This window comes from Neolamprologus multifasciatus, chromosome 3 (assembly GCF_963576455.1).
Source record: "Neolamprologus multifasciatus chromosome 3, fNeoMul1.2, whole genome shotgun sequence".
Taxonomy (NCBI): domain Eukaryota; kingdom Metazoa; phylum Chordata; class Actinopteri; order Cichliformes; family Cichlidae; genus Neolamprologus; species Neolamprologus multifasciatus.
Genome location: NC_140441.1, coordinates 6,311,419 through 6,333,650, shown reverse-complemented (window position 1 = coordinate 6,333,650; position 22,232 = coordinate 6,311,419). Strand labels below are relative to the sequence as shown.

General features: G+C 40.4%; 1 protein-coding gene across 1 annotated transcript in view; it reads left to right on the top strand.

Annotated features, from left to right (window-relative positions):
- The window catches only part of LOC146521283 (hemicentin-1-like), a 107,226-nt gene that overhangs the window by 43,920 nt on the left and 41,074 nt on the right, over nt 1-22,232 (top strand). The window contains exons 12-14 of the mRNA XM_085148897.1: nt 5,319-5,651; nt 7,780-8,115; nt 8,346-11,849. Of these exons, the coding sequence (XP_085005023.1) occupies nt 5,319-5,651; nt 7,780-8,115; nt 8,346-8,620 (944 nt within the window). The 3' untranslated portion in view covers nt 8,621-11,849. The remainder of the gene's footprint in view (nt 1-5,318; nt 5,652-7,779; nt 8,116-8,345; nt 11,850-22,232) is intronic.

Sequence of the window (22,232 nt, the reverse complement as noted above, 5' to 3'; positions counted from 1 at the left end):
TATTTGTTTCTCTAAAACTGCACACAACAGTTCACCTACAAAGTAAAACCTCTGAGCTTGAGAGAAAAAAACAGAGCACTGTTTCTGTACCCAGAGAGCAAAATGTTACTAGTCTTCAGTAGGATACTGTCCATAAATGTTTCACTAGGACTTTGAGATAAATTGAAATATATTAGCAAGATGTCTGACAGTCCAGTTGACTACAGCTGAATAACTATAGAACATACATCTGTCATTACCGCTGGTTATCAGTAGACCATCCAGGTATATATTGTGCTAGATGTATCTATACTTACTCTTGCTATAGTGAGAACACACGTATGCACTCAGTATTCCATCATGAACAACCCACATCTCCCTCTGCATGAGTCTGTGAGGGTGCTGAGCAGCTCTTTCAGTCAAAGACTGAACTTCACTGACAAAGTAAAACAGGAATGAAGATTGACACAAACAACCATCAGAAACAGCAGCATAAATGAAGTAAGACATGAAACACTGAGAGGTGAAGCAGAGAAACTACAGACGGAACACAGAGGGAACTAATGACAAACACAAAATAAGAACTGAAGCTGAGAGAAAGAAACACTAAACCTACACTAGAAGAAATCATGTGATCAAAGTTAAAGATCAGCACAGATCTGTGGGCTCTAGGTTTGAAGAAGCAGTTTAAAGTGTGAGCAGTGTGGACGTTCTGATTTGTATCTAAACTGGTTTCCAGTAAAGTTTGAACTGGGACTATGTGTGATGCAGAGAGGTGGAGATTGGAGGTCTTGATTAACCTACAAAGCTTGTAATCATGTTTCCTGTTGTTTGAACTGTGTGTGTTTGTGTTCAGACTTTAAACCAGAGCCAGACGTCGTCTACTCTTCACTGAAGTAGTCCACCAGTCCAACCACTGACGTCCAGCTGCTGGTCTCCAACTGGTCCCGCCAGCACCTCAGACCAGAGGACATCAACATGTTACAGATTTTATGTCTTTTTATCACTGAATTAGACTCTGATGATGCAGAACTATTTAATGGAAATCAGTTACTTAATTTATTGGCATGCAGATGTTTTATGTCTTCAGTAACTTACAACAAGTATCCCGTTGTTGTCCTTGGAAACATTTATATTGTCTCACTCAGTAATATAAGATTAAAACACAGACTTGAGTGTTGTAGTGTCTGATAAACTACAAATTCATGAACTCAGACTGGACTTCCTTCTGAATCACATTTCCTGAATGAGCACAGAGCTCAGTCCTCTTAAACTTTCAATGAAGCTTAAAGCCTCTCTGAGGTCAAAGTCATCATAGGTCAAAGGTCAAAGTCATCATCCAGTTCTCTAATTTGGAGAAGCAAAACTGTTTTGGGTAAAAAAGTCCCACAGCTCATGGTCACAGGTTGGCTTGGGCAGCCAGTTTTGCTTTGCCTCTTTTGTTCTAATGCAACATAAAATGATACGGACATAGTATAACTGAGGTGTACTGAAGAAAACAGTTCCAGAAGGCAGATTTGGAAAAATAACTTTAAATCTGATCTCTGAGTCGTGAAGCAGGAATTATAGATTTTATTCTAAGCTGTGAACTTTTTTTATTCTAACTGTGAACAAACAACGTTTCTGAAATGGCAGCCACTTCACAAACGCATTGCACAACATAGAAGAGCCACCTCCACAGGACAAAACTCGGCTGTCCATCTGCATCTAAAGGACAAAGGTCACTCTTTCGAGGATACCAATGTTCACATTTTGGACAGAGAGGACAGATGGTTTGAAAGAGGAGTGAAAGAAGCATCTATGTCCACTGTGAGCGACCATCTTTGAACAGAGGCGGTGGTTTACGACACCAACTCTCTGCCATCTGTAATCCAGTTTTGAGTTCCCTCCCCAGACGCCTTAACGCCCACTCACATCCTGGGCCATCTGACCTCAGGACATCACATGATAGGGTGGGGCCAGGTTTCACAATGAGCTCACCTGAAACCCTGGCTGATTGTGAGCTACACCCGTTTTCTCACCTTGGCTCATGAGATTAGGTAGAGGTTCAATAGGGGGTTCATTGTCCCTCTTTGGGGGGAACTCCCACTGGGGTTAAATCTGGGACTCTCCACCATTTGACCTTAGAACTGAAGAAGCTTCTCGGATGAGAGGTGAAACGTCTTCAAGCAACTTAAAGAAGTCCAGACGCTTTTCTTTCCAAGCTCCTTTGACTACGATGACCTGGATGACTGAGAACCTTCACAGACATAGACAAAATAGACTTAAGTAAACCAAAGGAACTTTGGAGTCTACATATCTGTCTCACCACATCTTAGTGGTTAATGCAGTTGTTCCGGTAAACAGAAACAAACACTTCCTCTCTGCTGAACAGCATCACTTTAGTGAGTACTGCTCGCCTTATGACCAAAGAATCAATCCAGATGATCACAAAAATGGAATCAAATATCTATGATGATGTATTATTGGAGGATGAGATGAGTTATCAGACATTGTTGATCTTTTGGAAAAAATTCACAAAAATATTCAAATACGTTCTCCTCCTCCAAAAGCAGTTTTTATTTTATTTTCTTCACTCTAAAAAAAGTGTGTGTGTAAGAAAGGTTTCCTGTGTGAGGTACTATATGTGAACTATGTAAAGATCCAACAGGTGGCAGCAGAGGAGCTTCAGTTTGACCAAGGTAGGATGTCATTCTAGAAGATTCTGGGGGGAAAAGTGGTGGGGTTACTGTACCAGTGTGAGGGGCGGAGGATGGTTGCTTTCCACTCAGAGGTGTGAAACTGAGATTTTTTCTAAGCCCGTTTAAAAAAGAAAGCAAAAAAAGCCATTACAATCATCTAAGATGGATGACACAAACACACGTGTCAGTTGTGATAATTTAAATGATTTACCTAAAGCAGTGATGCCCTCTAATTACTCTTTTTTTATTAATATTCATTGCCATAATTTCTGACACACAGGAAAAAAAAACAGGCTTGAAGAAAAGCTTTGTCTAATCTCCATGGGCCAGCTTCAATTATCTTCTCAGCTTTATATATAGTATATATACTGATGACTTAAAAATAATATAAAATAATTTCCGAATCCAAATTGGTGAACAATAAATGAATGACAATAAAGCTTTTATCCAGTGTATTATAATCAGTCATATCCAAGCAAATGACTGTTATTAAATATGTTTCTGCCATAAATCCAGATTGTTCCTCATTAATTTAATATAATTTAATATATAATTTAATATACGTTAGTCCTAATGTTAACCTAATGCAGAACCATTTCTGCGTTTCCATTGGAGGACTCCGGTCCAGCCCACCATCTCTATCTCTAACTCATAAGTGTGGCGTTACAGACCTGCTCTCTCACTCAGGGACTTTCAGCTTTATCTGAACCTCAAAGTTCATCTCATATAGTCTCTTCTGAATCTCAGATTCTGATTTTAAAACAGAAACAGAAATGTCTGCTGGAACTCTGTCACTCTGCTACAATTCCCTGTTTTTCAGCGTCTTTGTGTTTGTCTCTGCAGGTGAGTTTATGTGAGAAAGTGAAGGTTATATATTAATAATAATGTGTGTGAAAGTGACACAAGGTTAGATAGAGTCTGTGTGGATTTAACATCTGTAATCCAGCTGTGACAAAGAAGTGTAATGTGTGGATGGGCTCAAACTGTGCTCATGAATGTTTTGTATTTGTAAAGTTGTGAACTGAGTTTTGTAACCTTGTAAACCAAAATATCTGAAAATGTTATGCTTGTGCATCTGTAGACTAGAATTTGCATGTTTGTTAAAAAAAACAATTATTTACAAATATTTTTTTTGTTAAGGTCTGGTTAGACATACAAAGCAAAAATCTACACTGTGTTCTAAATTATTATGCAAATTATATTTTTCTGTGATTTTCCTAAAAAGTCGATTCAGTCAGCATAATTTTTGAGTCAACCATTCGACTATAATTTAAATGTTACGGAACAAACCGCACAATGAAAACAGTGTTTTTCAAAAATAAAAAAACTTAGTATGCACTGCTCCAAATTTTAAAAGTAAGTTTTAAAACATTTTATAGGTTGTAGAGAATTGAAAATGGTCATTTGTTTCATTTGCTGTATTAATAGATCCATTTTTGCTGAAATCAAAAGCTATTTCCATCAAAAAACACCTTAACAGGTCAAGTTACATATTAACATAGCACCCTTATTTGATAGCAGTTTCACATTTCTTGGATGTTCCATGGATGCAACATTCAAGTTTCAACTTGAATGTTTAATTATGTGGGGTACAGACAAAATAAATAAATTATAGACTATATTTTGTCAGGTTCCTGTTTCTGTTGACCCAGCGTTTTAAGTTTTAGTTTATTTGGATGTTGTTTATGTTTAGGTTCGTTAGATTAGCAAAGTTCATTTGGTTATTAGACTCCTTGTGTTTTCTGCCCCTGTATTACCTCACCCTTTGTGTTTCATGCTGAATGTCTTATGTTATCAAGTTTGTATTGTCATGTCTGTGTCTCGTGTTTCCTGTTTTATTTTGAAGGAGTTGTGTGTTCTTTGTTCATCGTATTTAGTTTAACTTCCCCTGTCCTGTGATTAGCCTCATGTCAGTCAGCTGTTCCCGCATGTGTTCCCACTTCCCCTAATCACCTCCTGTGTATTTAAGTCCTTTGTTTTCAGTGTGTAATTGTCAGCTCGTCTGCGTTGTTTCTAGGCCAAGAGTTCATGTCAAGTTTTCTTATGTCAGGTCCATGTTCCTGTTGTAGGTTTTTATTTAATTTAGCTCACCCAGTATAGTGTATTGTTAGCTTTGCCTTTTGCCTTTTGTTTGCAGTTAATTTGCCAGCGACAATAAACGGCTCGTGTTTGGTTATTCAAGTCACGTTTCATGTTTTGTTTTGTCTGCATTTGGGTCCACCTTTCACTCTACACACAGTCAGCCCCGCTGATTGTGACATATTTATACAAAACATGTGTATACTTACTACATTTGAATCACATGTGTTCTTGAAGAAAATGTATCTAAATCTGCCACTAAGAGACTCACAGTGTCTTATAATGAGAGGCTGCTTTCTCTCACACATTATGTTCACTTATTATCAGCACATGTTGTTGTTCTGTGGAAGCTAACATCTTGTAGTTTCTGACACTTTATCACAGTATCACAGTATCAGCCTGTTTACATGGTAATACACTTTGCATGTTTAGCATGAGGCTAAAATTCCCCCTCAGCGAGTCACTGGTGACCTGGTGGATGTTCAGAGGTTCATAAACAAAATATTTAAAGGAAATCATTCTGATCATAATTGTACTTTGACCTTTAACCTCTCTGCTCTGTGTTGTTTCCTTTTTCAGACCAGATAAACATCACAGCTGTGTCTGGACAGGACGTCACTCTGACATGTCGAGCTCCAAACAACAACATCACAGCTGTACATTGGAGCAGAGCTGACCTGAGAGATAAGGATGTTCTTTTGTACCAGGATGGTCACTTGGTTACAGACGACCAGCATCCGTCTTTTGAGAACCGGGTGGATCTGCAGGACAGACAGATGAAGGATGGAGACGTGTCTTTGATTCTGAAGGATGTGACGATTAATGATGCTGTAAGATACAAGTGTCATGTCTTTGTGAATGGAACAGACTCGTGGAAACTCCTCTGCATCATCAACCTGAGGGTTTCCCCAGGTGAGTGAGTGATGGTCCTACAGTCCAAAGAGCATATTTAACTCTGAAGAATAATTTTAACCATTTTTATACAATATTAATATAATAATAAAATCACTTTAGTACATGAGGATGCAAATATTTAAATCTAAATTCTAATGTTGATGAACTTACTTATCATGACTCTGTTATGTAGCACACCTGCAATACAGGAGAAATTTCTGTTGTTTAAATGATTTAATTTGCTTCGAAAAATTACAAGTTTCAGCACTGGACCTCTCTGTGGAATCAGCCATCTGTCTACACACAAAAGATCACCCTGTGTAACTACAGGGCTCCAACAAACATTATATTGATGTTTTCAAGTTTGTTTCTCTCTCTCTCTCTCTCTCTCTCTCTCTCTCTCGTTCTCTTCAGAAACCATGAACACTGAAGAAAACACAAAGTTTACAACGTAAATGTCTTTGATCTTATCAAAGTCTCACATATTATTGCCCATAAACAGTCTTTAGCTAGCAGGAAAATGTTCAGATGCTGAACATACAGCATCTGTAGCTCCGTATCCATGCTAGTTCTGACCCACAATGCCATAGTTGTGCTCTCAACTAAACTATGGTCATGTGACCATTACAAACGCTACCTCAAACGAACCCTTATTTCTTAATCACTTTTATCAGATATGTGTTAATCTGTTGTGGGAACTGCAGAATTGTGTGTGGCTGGGTGCTGTGTGAGGAGTTTTTCACGCGCATGCTCACACACACGTGAGAGAATGTCACGGATAGAGGCGGCGACCGGGAGCAGCGTTCTAATGGGCTACAGCCCATGCAGTGTGTTTTGAAATGTGCAGTACTGGTATTAAAGCCTCATGTCTTCTACTTCTGGGTGTCTCGGCTGATTTCTGTCAGCCTCACTACTCCACAAAAGTGAAGGGAGGATAAAACTTCGGCCCTGGAGGAAGCATCTCCCCTTGCGTCTCCTGACCACGGACTGACAGCGAGGATTGGTTAACAAATCAATGCTACACATTTTTATTATTTATCCAATAAACAAATTGACTAAATTAAAAATAAGTCTATCACAGAAACACGTAAAACAAACAACATCTAATTAACTGTCTCAGGGACAGTTACACACTGGATTGGGCCATTTTATACCTCAACAATAACAAGTATTATTATGACTGTCTTTTTCTGGAAGCAACATGGCAGTCCTGCTGACTCCCAACGAGTCTTCTTCTCCATTCACATCCAACCTCACCTCGTATTTGCTCCTTTCCCTGGAAGAGAAATGAAAAGAGAAAATGAAGAGAAAATTCCTGCCTAGCTTTGATTAATAATATTATCCTACTGATTATATTTATTATCAAAGTTCGTGACATTCTGTTCAGACTCCCTTTGCCCAGAAAATATCATCCTGACTGTTAACTAGTGTGATGTGTAAGCATGTTGCAAAAGCCATTATCACAATATTTCACTTCAGCCATAGCGCTGAATGAATGTGACCCTTAAAAACACGTAGCGCCAAGTCTTTAATGAGCACATCACAATGTGTATATAAAAACCATAAAAACGAATTATTTTTAACCCTTTAAACCACAGGTGTCGAACTCCAGGCCTCGAGGGCCGGTGCCCTGTAGGTTTTAGATGTGTCCTTGATCCAACACAGCTGATTTAAATGGCTAAATTACTTCCTCAACATGTCTTGAAGTTCTCCAGAAGCCTGGTAATGACCTAATCATGTGATTCAGGTGTGCTGACCCAGGGTGAGATCTAAAACCTGCAGCACACCGGCCCTTGAGGCCTGGAGTTGCCTGCCCTTGCTAGTCTGTCTGAAAGGAATTAGAAAGTACTGTTATTTTTAAAAATACAGGGACCTAAAATAAAAAGTATTCAGAAAATAATAAATCCTCAAAAGTAAAGATACCCGAAAAAGTATTTGTTCTTTCTTTCCTCCCACCTCATTAGGATACATGGAGTCTGTGTGGGCTGTAATCTAGAGCTGAGTGATGTTCAGAGGTTCATTAAGTCCCACATGACTAAAAACTAAAATGTCAAAGGAAATAAACAAAATATTTAAAGAAAATCATTCTGATCATAATTGTACTTTGACCTTTAACCTCTCTGCTTTGTGTTGTTTCCTCTTTCAGACCAGAAAAACATCACAGCTGAGTCTGGACAGGATGTCACACTGACATGTTTAGCTCCAAACAACAACACCAAATTTGTACATTGGAGCAAAGCTCACTTGACATCAGGCTATGTCTACTTGTACCAGGATGGTGACTTCGTTCCAGACGACCAGCATCCATCTTTTAAGAACCGGGTGGATCTGCAGGACAGACAGATGAAGGATGGAGACGTGTCTTTGATTCTGAAGGATGTGACGATTAATGATGCTGGAACATACGAGTGTCGTGTCTTCATGAAAGACACGGGCTCTCGGGAGCTCATAATCATCATCCACCTTCATGTTGTTCCTCCAGGTGAGTGAGTGAGTTGAGTGTGTGTGTGATCAGAGGTGAAGCTGCTTCCTGGTTGTTGATGTTTGTTTCTAAAGATGTTGTTGATGAGACTTTGTAGAAAGCAGCTGGTCTGAGTGATGTGATCAGAGTGCAGTAGATAATGTCTGACAGCAGTTTGAAGAGGTTCTGTTCTGTTCTTCACTCATCACCTACCTGACAGCTGACACCTCACACCTGTTTCTCACCTGCAGGTCAGACAGGAGGAGACACAGAGGATGGAGGGAAGGATGAAGAAGTGAAAAAGGAAGAAGGGAAGAAGGATGAGGGAAAGAAGGAAGAAGGGAAGAAGCATGAAGTGAAAAAGGAAGAAGGGAAGAAGGAAGAAGGAAAGAAGGATGAAAGGAAGAAACCTGAAGTTAAAACAGAAAATGGCAGGAAGGGTGAGGGGGAGAAGGATAAATCTATTGCACTGCAAGCTTTACCTCTGCTTCTTGTTGCTGCTGTTAGTATTTTTTTTCTCATCTAAAAAAACAAAAACAAAAGAAAACCCCAAAAAACAACAGAAGCAGAGTCAAAAAAGGTCAAAGGTTCTGTTCATCTGGTCTCATCCAAGTGACTTCTTCAGTCTCAGCTGACTCCAGGTTTCCCCAACATGGAAAAGAGAGCTTTGTTATCCAACCCTGGACCATCACCAAGTTATTGGTTCAGTTACACCTGGGTGAAAGTCAAATCTCAGGATGTACCACTGATCACATTAACTTTGTGGACCAACACATCAAATTCACCAGGGAAGATGTGAGATATCTCAGAGGGGTCAAGAGCTGAATTCTGAGTCTCCTGCTGCTGATCCAAACTTTGTGTTGACACCAAAAGTGAAGAACATGCTGATCATCATCGTTAAACCTCACAGCAGAACTGTGGGTCAAATGATCTGAAGACACACAGAAATGAACTTTCCTGTGCTGCCTGTCAGTGACTCTGAACTACAGTCTTCAGGATGTTCATGAACACAAAGTAAAGCTGTGTTACAAACATGTATGAATTAGTGCTGTCAGCGTTACTCTCTTTAAAATGACGTTAACACCATAACAGCATTAACGCAGCAAATCTCTGTTAGTGAGTGTTGAGACAACGCCGGTCTCTGCGATTCTTTTGGTCCTGGTAGAGATCACACTGAGATGTTTCCATGTTTTTACACAATCCTTTTATTACCCATTATTCTTACAGATGCATCTGGAGATCAGCACACTGCATTCCTATGCAGTCCTATGCTAAAGGCTGATCTAAAGAACTCCACACAACAGTTACAGTTATAACCTCTGGTCTCCTCCCCCCTACAGTAAACACCCCCACAATGGAAATACACTAGTACAGTGGCCAAGGGTGCTGACACCCTGACCCCCATCTCCTTTTATGGTAGTGTCCGTTTGCCCTTTGTCTGCTTCTCACCCTCAGTAACTCTTGCTACTGTCCTGGGGGTGGGGGTTGATTGTCCTTCTGCCCTGCACCTCAGTTCTTTGTTCCCATCCCAGGCCTATTTTCTATTTTGTATCCTTACACCCATTACCACAGTATTATAATGTTGCAAAAAATCACAACTATATTCTCTTTAACGTTGATGTACATTAAGGAATCTATTCTCAACATGAGTTACCACCGATCACCTGCACAGTGTCAACACTTTATGTAGCTAACTGCATTAACGAGCTAACAATGCTAATGAGCTAACTATGCTAACGTGTTGATGCTGTGCAGACCCACGCACGGGGTGATCCACGATAACTTGCTAATGGAGATTTGCCTGATGGCTCATGGTTCAGCTACAACTGAATGACGATCTGCAAGGTTGACATTGAGGTTTTTATTGAGAATTTAATTATTTTTTTTTTGAAATTAAAATTTGATTCCAAAGAGACAAAGAAGTTTGGGTGGTTCAAGTCTTTTGCACAGTACTGTGTGATTTTTCATAATATAACAACAAACATCAGATGTGGTCAAAGTGTCTCCAGATCACAAACTTGCCTCAACTCTTCCAAACCATCCCAGCAGTTTATCAGTTACCGCGACAACAGGAAAAAGAAAAGCACCTAAATTTGCCCAGAGACCTTAAATAAGGTTCCAAGCATCCGCAAAGATAAACGTCATATAAACAAAACATTCCAGCAGCTATAATCGACGTCCTCAGATCTGATACATTAATTGTCCAGGAAACTCCTGTTTTTATAGCTTGGATCATTTTTGGTTTTTTGTTTTTAAAAAATAACTGTTCAGTTATTTCTTAGTGTTTATGGGTCTTTATTTTCTTATTCCTGATGTGAGTTCCTGTCATGGTACTTTATGCCTTCAGTTCTGTGCTCCCATTCAAGAGTTCTTTAGGTGTATGTGTGTATTTTGGGTTTGTGACTTAATTGACTTAAGTTGTTGTTGTTAGTGCTGCATTGAGTTCTGCTTATCTGGTTTCCTGGAAGAGTTTCCTGTTGTTTAAGATTCTTTGTTCGTGACCTGCAGTGGTTTTGTACTTTGAGAGTTGAGCTCTAAAGCTGCTCTTGAGTTAATTTTTTTTGTCCTGAATCTTGCATTTAGGCTCCATCTCTTACCTAACAAACAATCTTTGATGAAATCTTGGATTAGTGAGACTTGAAATTAAATAAAATTTAAGATTATTTGACAATAATGATCACACAGATGATGTGACAGTTTCCTTCTGGTCCCTCCTCTGAGGTCAGAGCCTGGAAGATGTTTTGCATTATGTACTGTGTGGAGTGGACGAGATAGAAAACCCAAAATGTAGACTCAGGCAGCTTTTTTGCCATTTTTTTTAATGGGAAAAATGTTGTTTACGAAGTGTTTTGATAACCATCTGCATGCATTCAGAGTTGTACATACCAAAGAGAGATGTATAGTGAAGATGTCAGATCTAACATTTTATAAACCTTTTAATATTCAAAGATCATCCTTTTCAGATGGGACATTGTACATTGTTCCTTCATTCACAATGTTTTGAAGACAAAATAAATGTCGTTTCTCAGAATTGTTTTTTTTTTTTAATATTCTCTACTATGTTTGTGACACAAAAGGAAAAAAAAACGGCTTGAAGAAAATGGTAAATGGACTGGTTCTCAAATAGCCCTTTTCTGCCCCGAGCACTCAAAGTGTTTTGTCTAAAAAGCTTTGTCTAATCTACTTGCACCAACTTAAGTTATCATCTTGAGCTGATGATTCTTAAAATAATAGAAAATAATTTCTGAATCCAAAGTGCTGAACAACCTTGAATGACACTAAAGCTTTTAACCAGTGTATATTTGTTATAATCAGTCATGTCCAAAACCAAATGACTGTTATTAAATATGTTTCAGCCACAAAACCAGATTATTCCTCATTCATTTAAGAAAATAAGAGTCCTGATTTTGACCTCTTAGGTACAAATATTTTGGCATCATTATTTAAAGACTGGCTGCTCTCCAGTTTTCTTCATTTCTGCGTTTGCATTGGAGGACACTGGGCTGGACCAGTGTCCTCCACCACTGTCTGTTCCTCCCTCTCTGACTCTTAAGTGTGGAGTTACAGACCTGTTCTCTCACTCAGGGACTTTCAGCTTCATCTGAACCTCAAAGCTCATCTCATATAGTCTCATCTGAAGCTCTGATTTGATTTGAAGCCGTGATTTAAATTCAGAAACACAGACATGTCTGCTGGAACTGCGTCACTCTGCTCCACTTTGCTGTTTTTCAGCGTCCTCATGTTTGTCTCTGCAGGTGAGATTAACTGTTAGAAATTGTTTATCTCTGAGGTAAATAACTGAAGAGTATCAGCCTGTTTACATGGTAATACACTTTGCATGTTTAGCATGAGGCTAAAATTCCCCCTCAGTGGGTCACTGGTGACCTGGTGGATGTTCAGAGGTTCATTAAATCCAACATGACTAAAAACTCAAATGTCAAAGGAAATAAACAAAATATTTAAAGTCAATCATTCTGATCATAATTGTACTTTGACCTTTGACCTCTCTGCTGTGTTGTTTCCTCTTTCAGACGAGAAAAACATCACAGCTGGGTCTGGAGAGAACGTCACTCTGACATGTCGAGCTCCAAACAAGAAGATCGTAGTTTGGAGCAGAGAAGACCTGAAAGATGAATATGTGCTTTTTTACCAAAAAGGACAGTTTGTTCCAGACGACCAGCATCCGTCTTTTAAGAACCGGTTGGATCTGTGGAACAAAACGCAGGAGGAGAGACATCAGTACGGAACCAATCAGCATCATCTATCTTCACGTTGTTCCTCCAGGTGAGTGAGTAGAGTTGAGTGTGTGATCAGAGGTGAAGCTGCTTCCTGGTTGTTGATGTTTTTTTGTTGATTGTTTTCAATCGAAAATGTATTAGTGTGGACGTAGCCTTAGAGACCAAAGGTTGGATCAGAGCGAGCAGCCGAAAGGACACATCTATGAATGCAGTCAGAGACTTTCTCACAACCTCACACTTCATCTGACCACATTTAGACTCAGGTTCTCTGTTAGTCACTGAAATAAATATATGATCAGATCAGAGGACCCTCCAGCAGAGATGAGGACAGGCTGGCCGGGCTCTCCAGAACCCCCAGCGGAAACAGTCACTGAACCAGCGGGCACAGGGGCCCCTGGCACACACATGGCTGACTGCAGCTGCACAGAGCACTGACCCTGCTCAGGCAGCGACAGCCGGGTGCAGTCCTCAGCTGGGTTCTTAGCCTCCAGGGGTCCAGAGTGGGCTGAGGATTGAAACCCAGCCTCTGGGGAGGCCCTGGAGTGCGCACAGTCTCTGAAACGGCCAGCTTTTGAGGACTGATTACAATATTTATTGGTTCATCTCTCTGCTTAGAATTAGAGGAACAGTTCTTTATGGGTTGAATAAACACAGCTTGCTGTACAGGGGGAGTAGGTGAAGATGATGGCTGAATAGGTGGCTGATCTGGGGGCGACTGAAGTAAAGGTTGGGACGATAATGGTGGTGAAGTTGGAGACTGAGCTGATGATAAGGCTGATGATTCTTTTACCAACTGAGCTATTGCCTGGGCTATGGATTGTAACATAGTCTGTAGTAAGTCTGGCTGTGGTAGTGACTGAGCTATGGGTTGTGAGGTTGAATGTGATGGAGGTGACGACTGAGCAGCTGCTGTGCAGCTAACTGAGCTTCAGGCCGGGCAGCCAACTGAGCTTCAGGCCGGGCAGCCAACTGAGCTTCAGGAAACACAATCTTATTAACGACAGTTGCAGGCGAGCCAGGGAAAACACCATTATCCTCACTCATAAGGTGCAGAGGAGCAACCTCTTTTATTTCATGAATGACTCTCAGTTTCTCGTTACTTTAGTTTAAATTATTCATTTTTCAATTTGTGTCATTGGCAGAGAAGCTAAATTGTGTGTGGAGGTTTAATGAAGTTTGCTGGGTGAGAATTATTATGTGCGATGCTCCAGTTTGACCTCATGGGGGCAGTGCTGTTACACACTCAGACTGTAGGACATAATAACAGTGTTGGAGTGTGAAAGTAAATCAGCTTTAAACCATAAACCATGTTTGTTTCTGAGTATTTCCAGAGTGATTTCTGATGACATCATGGTAAATGTCCTGTATTTATATAGCGCTTTACTTAGTCCCTATGGACCCAAAGCGCTTTACATATTCAGTCATCCACCCATTCACACACACTGGTGGTGGCAAGCTACATTGTAACCACAGCCACCCTGAGACGAGGCTGCTTGACACTGGCGCCACCGGGCCCTCTGGCCACCACCAGTAGGCAACGGGTGAAGTTTCTGGCCCAAGGACACAACGACCAAGACTGTTGGAGCTGGGGCTCGAACCGGCAACCTTCCGATTAGAAGATGAACTGCCAACTCTTGAGCCACAATCACTAACCAAACTGTTTGTGTGTCTGTTGTCACAGCAGCAGCAGCAGCCATCAGTGACACCAGCACACAAAAGCAACACAACAGCAGGTTCAAATACTCAGAGGTACAATTTATTTCTAATGTCTGACCAGTTTGTAGTTTATGTGTCTGAGTTCAGTTCAAGAGCTTTAAAATACTGATCACAAGTTTCAAACAAACAACATATAAGAACATAAGATGGAAACAAACACATACAGAGTGAAACAGTGTTTGTTTCCTTTAGTCCTTTAGGTTTTTGGGTTTTTGTATGTTTGTCACACTTAAATGTTTTAGATCAAACACATTACATTTAACTATTAAATAAAGGAAACATAAAATTTAGTTTCTACACAGAGGTGTTTATTATTAAGGGAACAAATCCAAACCTACATCGTCCTGATCTGAAACAAACATACAAAAACATGTGAATCTCCAGCTGCCCTGGAGCAGATTGTAATCATTGCACCAGACGAGCTTCAGCATGTTTCAGACACACCTTCATGCTCAGTTTAGCCGTTACCTGTGTGCTCTAAAAGTCTCTCCTATCTCCTTTCCTAACCTCCTTTCTCTGACCTCAGTGAAAATACCAATGAGATGAAGGAAAGGTTGCTAGGAGAACTGATAAGGAGTTAGGAAAGTAACAGAGCCGTGTGCTTAGAATGACCTTACACTCGTCTCCCATTAACAACAAGATGCTGGACGTCTACAGGGTAAAAACTACAATGACCAGAAGATGGACTACAAAACGTGCATCTTACTTTTCCACAGTGTGTTCTGACCCTGGTGTTTCAAAAACATGTTCACTACAAAGGCTGAAATTTTAAAGAAGATTTAGGGTCAGATTTACTAACATGTGCAGCAGCTTCATCACATCTGTATCTGTAAGAGTTTCACTGTCAGGACAAAAAAACTTAAACGAGTCACACAGATGTGAATTACAAAGACTGTTTCACTGTAACTGCAGGAAGTGAAACTATCCTGACTCGTGGCCGTTGTGGCTGTGGCAGTTGCTGCTGGGCGGGAGATGTTATCAGAGTTATCAGAGCTGTCAACGGCTCAGAGTCGTTATTGCAACACCTAAACTTTGTTTCTGTCAGTAAACTGGAATGAGCTGGATCTGAAACAAAAGCAGCTGTTACTGTGTTATATTAACATCTGCATGTTGAAACATCTTATTAAAAGTAAAGATGTGCACATACAGACACGTGTCACAGTGACGGCTGAGGATCCTCAGAGTCCTCTGCACAGTGCTCAGGGATTTCCTCATCTTTCATGTTGTCTGTCTGTTTGAATTCAAGCATCATCGTCTATAACTGAGTGTCTGACAGCCTAAAAAAAAAACAGAGCCTGAAAATGAGACATAAAAAGCCTTTTTGGTGAAATTATGCTCACATTTAAAATTGATGTCATTTGCTTCATTTTGAGTTTGATTCTTTTGTCTTTTCTTTAATTAGTTTCCAAAGCTGCAAACGGTTGAGTGCAGGGGTGTCAAACATAAGGCCCGGGGCCCAGAATGGGCCCAGCAAAGAGTCCAAATTGGCCAAATGGAAGTTTTTGGAGAATGTGAAGGAGGAACTTCTCCTCTGCCATGACCACTCATACAAGTACACAAACGTAGGTCAAGATGGCGCCTGTGTTTGGCTGTGCCGCTGCCTTCGTCTGTGTGTTTGTTTATTTTTTATGCTATGCAAGTGTTTTTGTTACAGTTTTTTCTGGTGTCACCTCCCTTCGGATTTATGATCGTCATGCGTTGCTGGCGATCAAATCTGCAATGGATAGCTTTCAGAGTCAACGAAACGAGGCTGTTTTCCTACCGCCGTTAGAGCGCGACGCAGCACCTCCACTCTTGCCGGTTAGCTCATTTTTGCTTCAGAGGACTCGTCAGAGAAAGCGGGGGAAGCGAGCCGGCCTTCACGTCCTGCTCCGTCGTCTTCAGGAAGAGATGGACCTTCGGGGGCTCTATTCCTCGGTTGCTACCGGTGAGATTCGGCTGGAACTTGTCGGAACTGGATTAATCCCCACAGCCCACTATGTTTACCACCCAGGCTGTCATCTGAAAGCATGGAAAGCCAAGCCTCATCGCGGCAGGAACCCTGTTTTGCTGCCCTGCTTACCGCATAGCGCGGACTCTGTCCTTGGAAACTCTACCCCTGTCCTGGTGAGTCGCAGCCTTAAATGGATGTTAATTAATGCCCGCTCAATCGCCAATAAGTCTTATATTTTAAATGACTTGTTCTGCTCTGAGAAGCTTGACTTCATGTTTATCTCTGAGACGTGGCAGCGTGAGAATGAAGTCTCACATCTTTTAGAGCTTTGTCCCGCTGACTGCTCATTTCTCTGTGCACCTCGGACATCTGGACGAGGAGGTGGAACAGCTGTAATTTTTAAAAATACTTTTTCATGCTAGATGATTTCTTCAAGCTGCTACAACTCCTTTGAGATGCTTATGATAAAAATTGGAAGAGAACAGCCCATATACGGCATTTTAATTTATCATCCACCTGGGTCTGCTGCGTCTTTTTTGTCAGACCTACAAGACTTTTTAACTTCCACTATTAAAATGGGCAAGGTCATCATTGTTGGAGATTTCAACATTCATGTGGATGACTCAACAAACAGTACCACTAAGGAGTTCCTGAGCATTATGGACTCGTTCAACTTTGTTCAGCGTGTAGCAGGGCCTACTCATACGGCTGGGCACACTCTGGACTTGGTCTTCACCTATGGTGTTTCCCTTGACCACATGAATTTAAATGAAGTTGTTTTTAGTGACCATAAGTCAGTTTCTTTTACTGTATCTGTTAATTCAGAGTCCCACCCTCAAGGTTCTACTAGGCGCAGGCGCTTTATTGATGACTCTATAATTTCTGAGTTTTCCTCTCTTTTTAATTTTAAAAGTTCCTCTAATGAGGTTGAGCTTCTAACTAATTCTTTTAATGAACACTGTCTTGCCATTCTAAATCAGGTTTATCCTTTCAAAACCAGTTATTGCTCTGTTAGTTCCCGGACACCATGGTTAAATAATCAGACTCGTGGTCTTCGACGCTCCTATCGAAAAGCAGAGCGTCTGTGGAAGTCCACCGGTCTGACTGTCCATCGTGATCACTTCAAAGAACTACTTTACCTATATAATGAATCAGTCAAAGAGGCCAGATCCTCTTACTTCAATAATCTTATAAATCGTCGCAAAAATAATTCAAGAATTCTATTTGATACCATCAACAGTATTGTTTCTCCTCCAACCCAGCATGCTCTGTTGCTTTCTGATGAAGATTGTAATACTTTTCTTAATTACTTTGTAAATAAGGTGATGGACTTGAAATCCAAAATTTCCTCCAATGCCTCCCCTTATGAAGATACCCCTTGCTGTCTTGGATCATTTACCTCCTTTTCTCCAATCACACTAAATGACCTAATTATAGTTTTAGGTAAAATGAAATCCTCATCATGCTCTGTAGATATATTACCTCCCTCTCTCCTGTCCGGTCTATCACCAGCATTGGTCCCACATTACTATCCATCATCAACAGTTCACTGAGGCAAGGCTGTGTCCCGTCTTATTTTAAACATGCTGAGGTAACTCCTCTGTTAAAAAAACAGAATCTTGATCCTAGCTCTGGTAGTAATTACCGACCTATTTCAAAATTGCCATTTGTAAGTAAATTACTTGAAAAAATTGTTGAAAATCAGTTCAGGTCTCTATTATGTAAATTACACATTCTTGACCCTTTTCAGTCTGGCTTTCAAAAGCAGCACTCTACAGAGACCGCTCTCTTAAGAGTCTATAATGATCTGTTAATGGCATCTGACGCAGGGAACTGTTCTGTGATCATTTTGCTTGATCTCAGCGCTGCCTTTGACACCATCGGCCACAAAATCCTACTTAACAGGCTCAAGGTTTTGGCTGGTATATCTGGCTCTGCCCTAGACTGGTTTTCTTCCTACTTATCAGACAGGACCTTTTCTGTTAGGACTGATAGGTTCTCCTCTAACACTGCTGCCCTGACCTGTGGTGTCCCACAGGGTTCAGTTTTAGGTCCATTATTATTTTCTTTTTATATGCTTCCTTTAGCTGGTATCATTCAATCTTTTAGCGACCTGTCTTATCATTTTTATGCTGATGACATTCAGTTCCATGTGTCCTTTAAGCCTCATCAGCTGGATAGGCTGTCCACCCTAGTCCAGTGCTTAACCCAGGTTTCTGATTGGCTTTCAAGCAACTACCTCGTTCTAAATACTAACAAGACCGAGACCATGATCATAGCTCCTCCTGAGCTACATTCTAAAATCAGTCAGGTTCTTGCCTCTTTCTGTCCATCTGTCAAGTCAAATATTCGAAATCTCGGTGTAATATTTGACTCTTCTCTGGGCCTTGACTCTCATGTAAAATCTTTGTCTCATTCCTGTTTCTATCATTTAAGAAACATATCTAAACTGCGACACATGGTTTCCTCAGCTGAACTGGAAAAACTCATTCATGCATTTGTGTCATCACGATTAGATTACTGTAATTCCCTGTTTACTAGCTTGGATAAATCATCTCTTTCTTGCCTCCAGGCAATACAAAACGCAGCAGCCAGGCTACTAACTCGCTCTACCAAGCGTGTTCACATTACTCCCATCTTATATTCTTTACATTGGCTCCCAATAGAGTTTAGAATTCGCTTTAAAATTCTTGTTTTAACATACAGAGCACTAAATGGCTCCCGATTACTTATCCAAGCTTCTTATAAAATACACTGCTGCTCGTCGTCTCCGCTCACAGACTCAGAGTCTGTTGGTTCCCGTACACGACTGAAGACAAAAGGGGCGGAGCCTTTCAGTCTGTTGCACCAAGGCTGTTGAACAGTTTACCACCACAATTACGTTTGCTTGACTCTGTGGATTCTTTTAAAAAACAGTTAAAAACTTTTCTGTTCAAACAAGCCTTTTGTTGATCTACATATTTTATATTTTTTACATTATTTACATTTGATCTTTTACATTGTATATAATGTCTATTGATTTTATTGTTTATTTTAATATTTGTGTACAGCGCTTTGTGACTGTCTGTCTGTGAAAAGTGCTTAATAAATAAACTTTACTTACTTACTTACAAAACCAAATGAATGAAGTAACAGAGAAACAATTAAATGACAGAAAATTCCTGTTTTTCAATGTTTATAGAAATAAAAAAAATACATTTTCTGTTCATTAACAAAAACTTTTTTACAGATTTTTAGATGAGCTACATTCCTCTAAACTTTTGGTTTGGTTATTTATTTATTTCCATCCTTGTTCTTAATGCTTTGACCATCACAGCACTATGAACTGTGGGTAATCCATCAGGTCCACAGAGATGAGGACTTAAAGAAAATGTGAATAAGGAGTCAAAGTGTGTGCAGAGAGCCATCGTGCACTTGATACCATGACAACAGGACGGCCCTGAGTCCTGAGAGGCCGACACAAAGCTGTGACTGTTTATCTGCACGTCTCAAACACTCCTCCATTTGTCTGCAGGCTGAGTGATCTGACTGAGCTCAGCCTTCATTTTCTACAGGGAGACGCTCAGAGAGGCTTTCAGTTTCATTTCACAGGAACAGCTTTGCTTCTGTTTTACATGAAGGTGCTGCACAGAGCACATCCTGTTCAACCTGTTTGTGTGACTGACTCCAGCTCAGACTCCAGCTGGTTTGACAGGTCAGCAGTTTGCATAATCTTCATCTACGCAAACACCAAAGTCCTATTCACAGTGTGTTTAGTACACTGGGTGTGTTACTAATCATGTTTAACTCTGTAAAAGGAAAAAAGTAAAAAGGTTGATTCTGTTCATTTTTTGTGGGAGAAACGTTTCGTCACTCATCCAGGTGACTTCTTCAGTCTCAGCTGACTGCAGGTTTCTCCAACCTTATAAACAGTACATTTGTACAATGACTGAAACCAGCTCACTGAATGAGCAATGGCCTGGGAGGTCAGTTTCTGATCATTAATATGCAAATTGTACCACTCACAGAGAGTTGGTGAATGACTGCTATCACAGCATTGAAAGATCAATCAATCAATTTATTTATAACCACAAATAAAAAAACACAGGTTGACCAAAGTACTGTACAAAATAAAAAGTAAAACAAACACAAGAACAAAACCTCACAATTAAAAGCTAGTCAGTAAAGATGTGTTTTCAGACAGGATTTAGAAATGTTGAGTGTTGGAGAGATCCTAATTTGAAGAGTCAGACTCTGTCCAGAGTTTAGGTGCAGCAATCACAAAGGCCTAGTCTCCTCTATGTTTTAGTCTGCTACTAGGAACAATCAGAAGCAACTTATCAGCTCATTTAAGAGTTCTATTTTCAGTATTTTTAGTTAAAAGATCAGAGAGGTACGAGCCAGCTAATCCATTTAGAGACTTAAAAACATGACACAATGATGCTGATTCTATCCAACAACAACATACAAACACAACACAAAGAGTCCAGATGAGCAAACAGTCACTGCTCAGTGTGACCAGGATATTCTGAGCTCCGTCCTAAACCTGAACAGCTGTTCACCAGAATCCTGCTGAAAACTGGTAGATGGACTCAAAGTTTCTGAGGATTTCAGAGATCCTTTGGTAACAACAGGAAGTGGTTACTGGTTCCAGATGAAGGTCAAGTGGAGTTAACATCTGATTTACTGTTGGCTGGTTTCATCTCTGAAAACACATCATATGAAATTAATTCAAGAAAAGCTGTCAGACTTTATCTGACACAATATAAAGAAGAAAATCACCTTCATCACAAAGAGGACGTGTACTCAGTTACTCTCCTGTACTCTGATTACAAAATGACGTGAAGAAATATTTAAAAAGAATTCACAAAAATGATTTAACATGAAGGGAATATGAGCAGAGTGTTACAGACATAGCCCTAAACAATTTAGCCTCGTGGGCAGTGTAGTCCGTGCTGCAGGGAGAATGGACTGCCATACACGTTATGTGTCTGTGAGCGAGGGAGGGAGAAAAAGGAAAAGTACGAGCTGTCATCGAGCAAAAACGGGAGCTGGAAGCATGTAAATATAATAATAACCACTGCAGCCAAGAAGAGAGCCTGACGAGCCCAGTTGTAAGTAAGCTATTAAGACTCGACTGTACACCGTGTTCGTGTTTTCCTCCAAAAACAATAAGTTCCGTTGCAGCAGCCTTTCAACGCCTCTCTCTGTCTCTGCTAGCAAAGTTGACCCAGACAACAAAGTAAAGCTAGTTTTCAGCTACGAGCCCGACACAAAGCTGACGTATTAGCCAGAGGTCCCTTTACTACGGTTCGTGGACCTGTTTTATATACACGTGGAATAGTTTTCTATACAAGATCGCTGCAAAACGTGCAGCCTTTCCTTATGTCCACCCTACTGTTACTCATTTATATTCAGATTTAAAAATCTAGTTGGTATTGGTATGGCGAGTAGCCTTCAGTAATAGTAATAAATCACAGCAATAGTACATTCATGTAGTTGTAAAAAGCATGACAATATATTAAGTAATCCAAAGTATTCAGAATACGTTACAAAATACATTTTGGGGCATGTATTCTGTAATCTGTAGTGGAATACATTTTAAAAGTAACCTTCCCAACACTGAATTACAGTCATGCAATTTAAAGGAAGCTACTGAAAACCTGATGTGTTTTTGCAGTCAGTGACTGTCAGCTTTATTCTAAAATTGTAATTCTCACTAATCCAGTCAAGTTTTTGTACGAGATGAGTTGGCAGGTAGGAGGCGGAGCCTAAACTCAGTATTCAGGGGATAAAACTTAAACTCATGATGTTCCAGGGATCAGTCTGGTCACACAGCAGATACAGGTTCATAATTTCATAATCACATCCATTCACTGTTTTATACATCAGAGTTGTTTTTAGGCACAGAAATAAAGAACAGACAGGTTTACCCACAGCGTTCAGTTACAGAGGAAGACGTCTATTAAGTTGCTCAAAGGCACTTCAAAGATAGAGGTTTGTCTTTATTGCAGGTGTGGCAGGATGAATGTTATGTCTCAGTTCAACCCACTTTCGGCCTGGCCATTAGGGGGGCACTAGTATAAATAGTGGCCATTTGAGCATTCCTGGATCGCTTACCTATGATCTCCTTTTTGGTCACCTGACTTCCCTTTGGTGTTACCAAGGTTACCCTTCTGAAGCCTCCATCGCGGCTGGTCGTAGCTGTAGAAGCCTCCTATGAGCCACTCTGCTCATGATTCGTGACACTGTTTACTCGGAAGTGTGGGCCT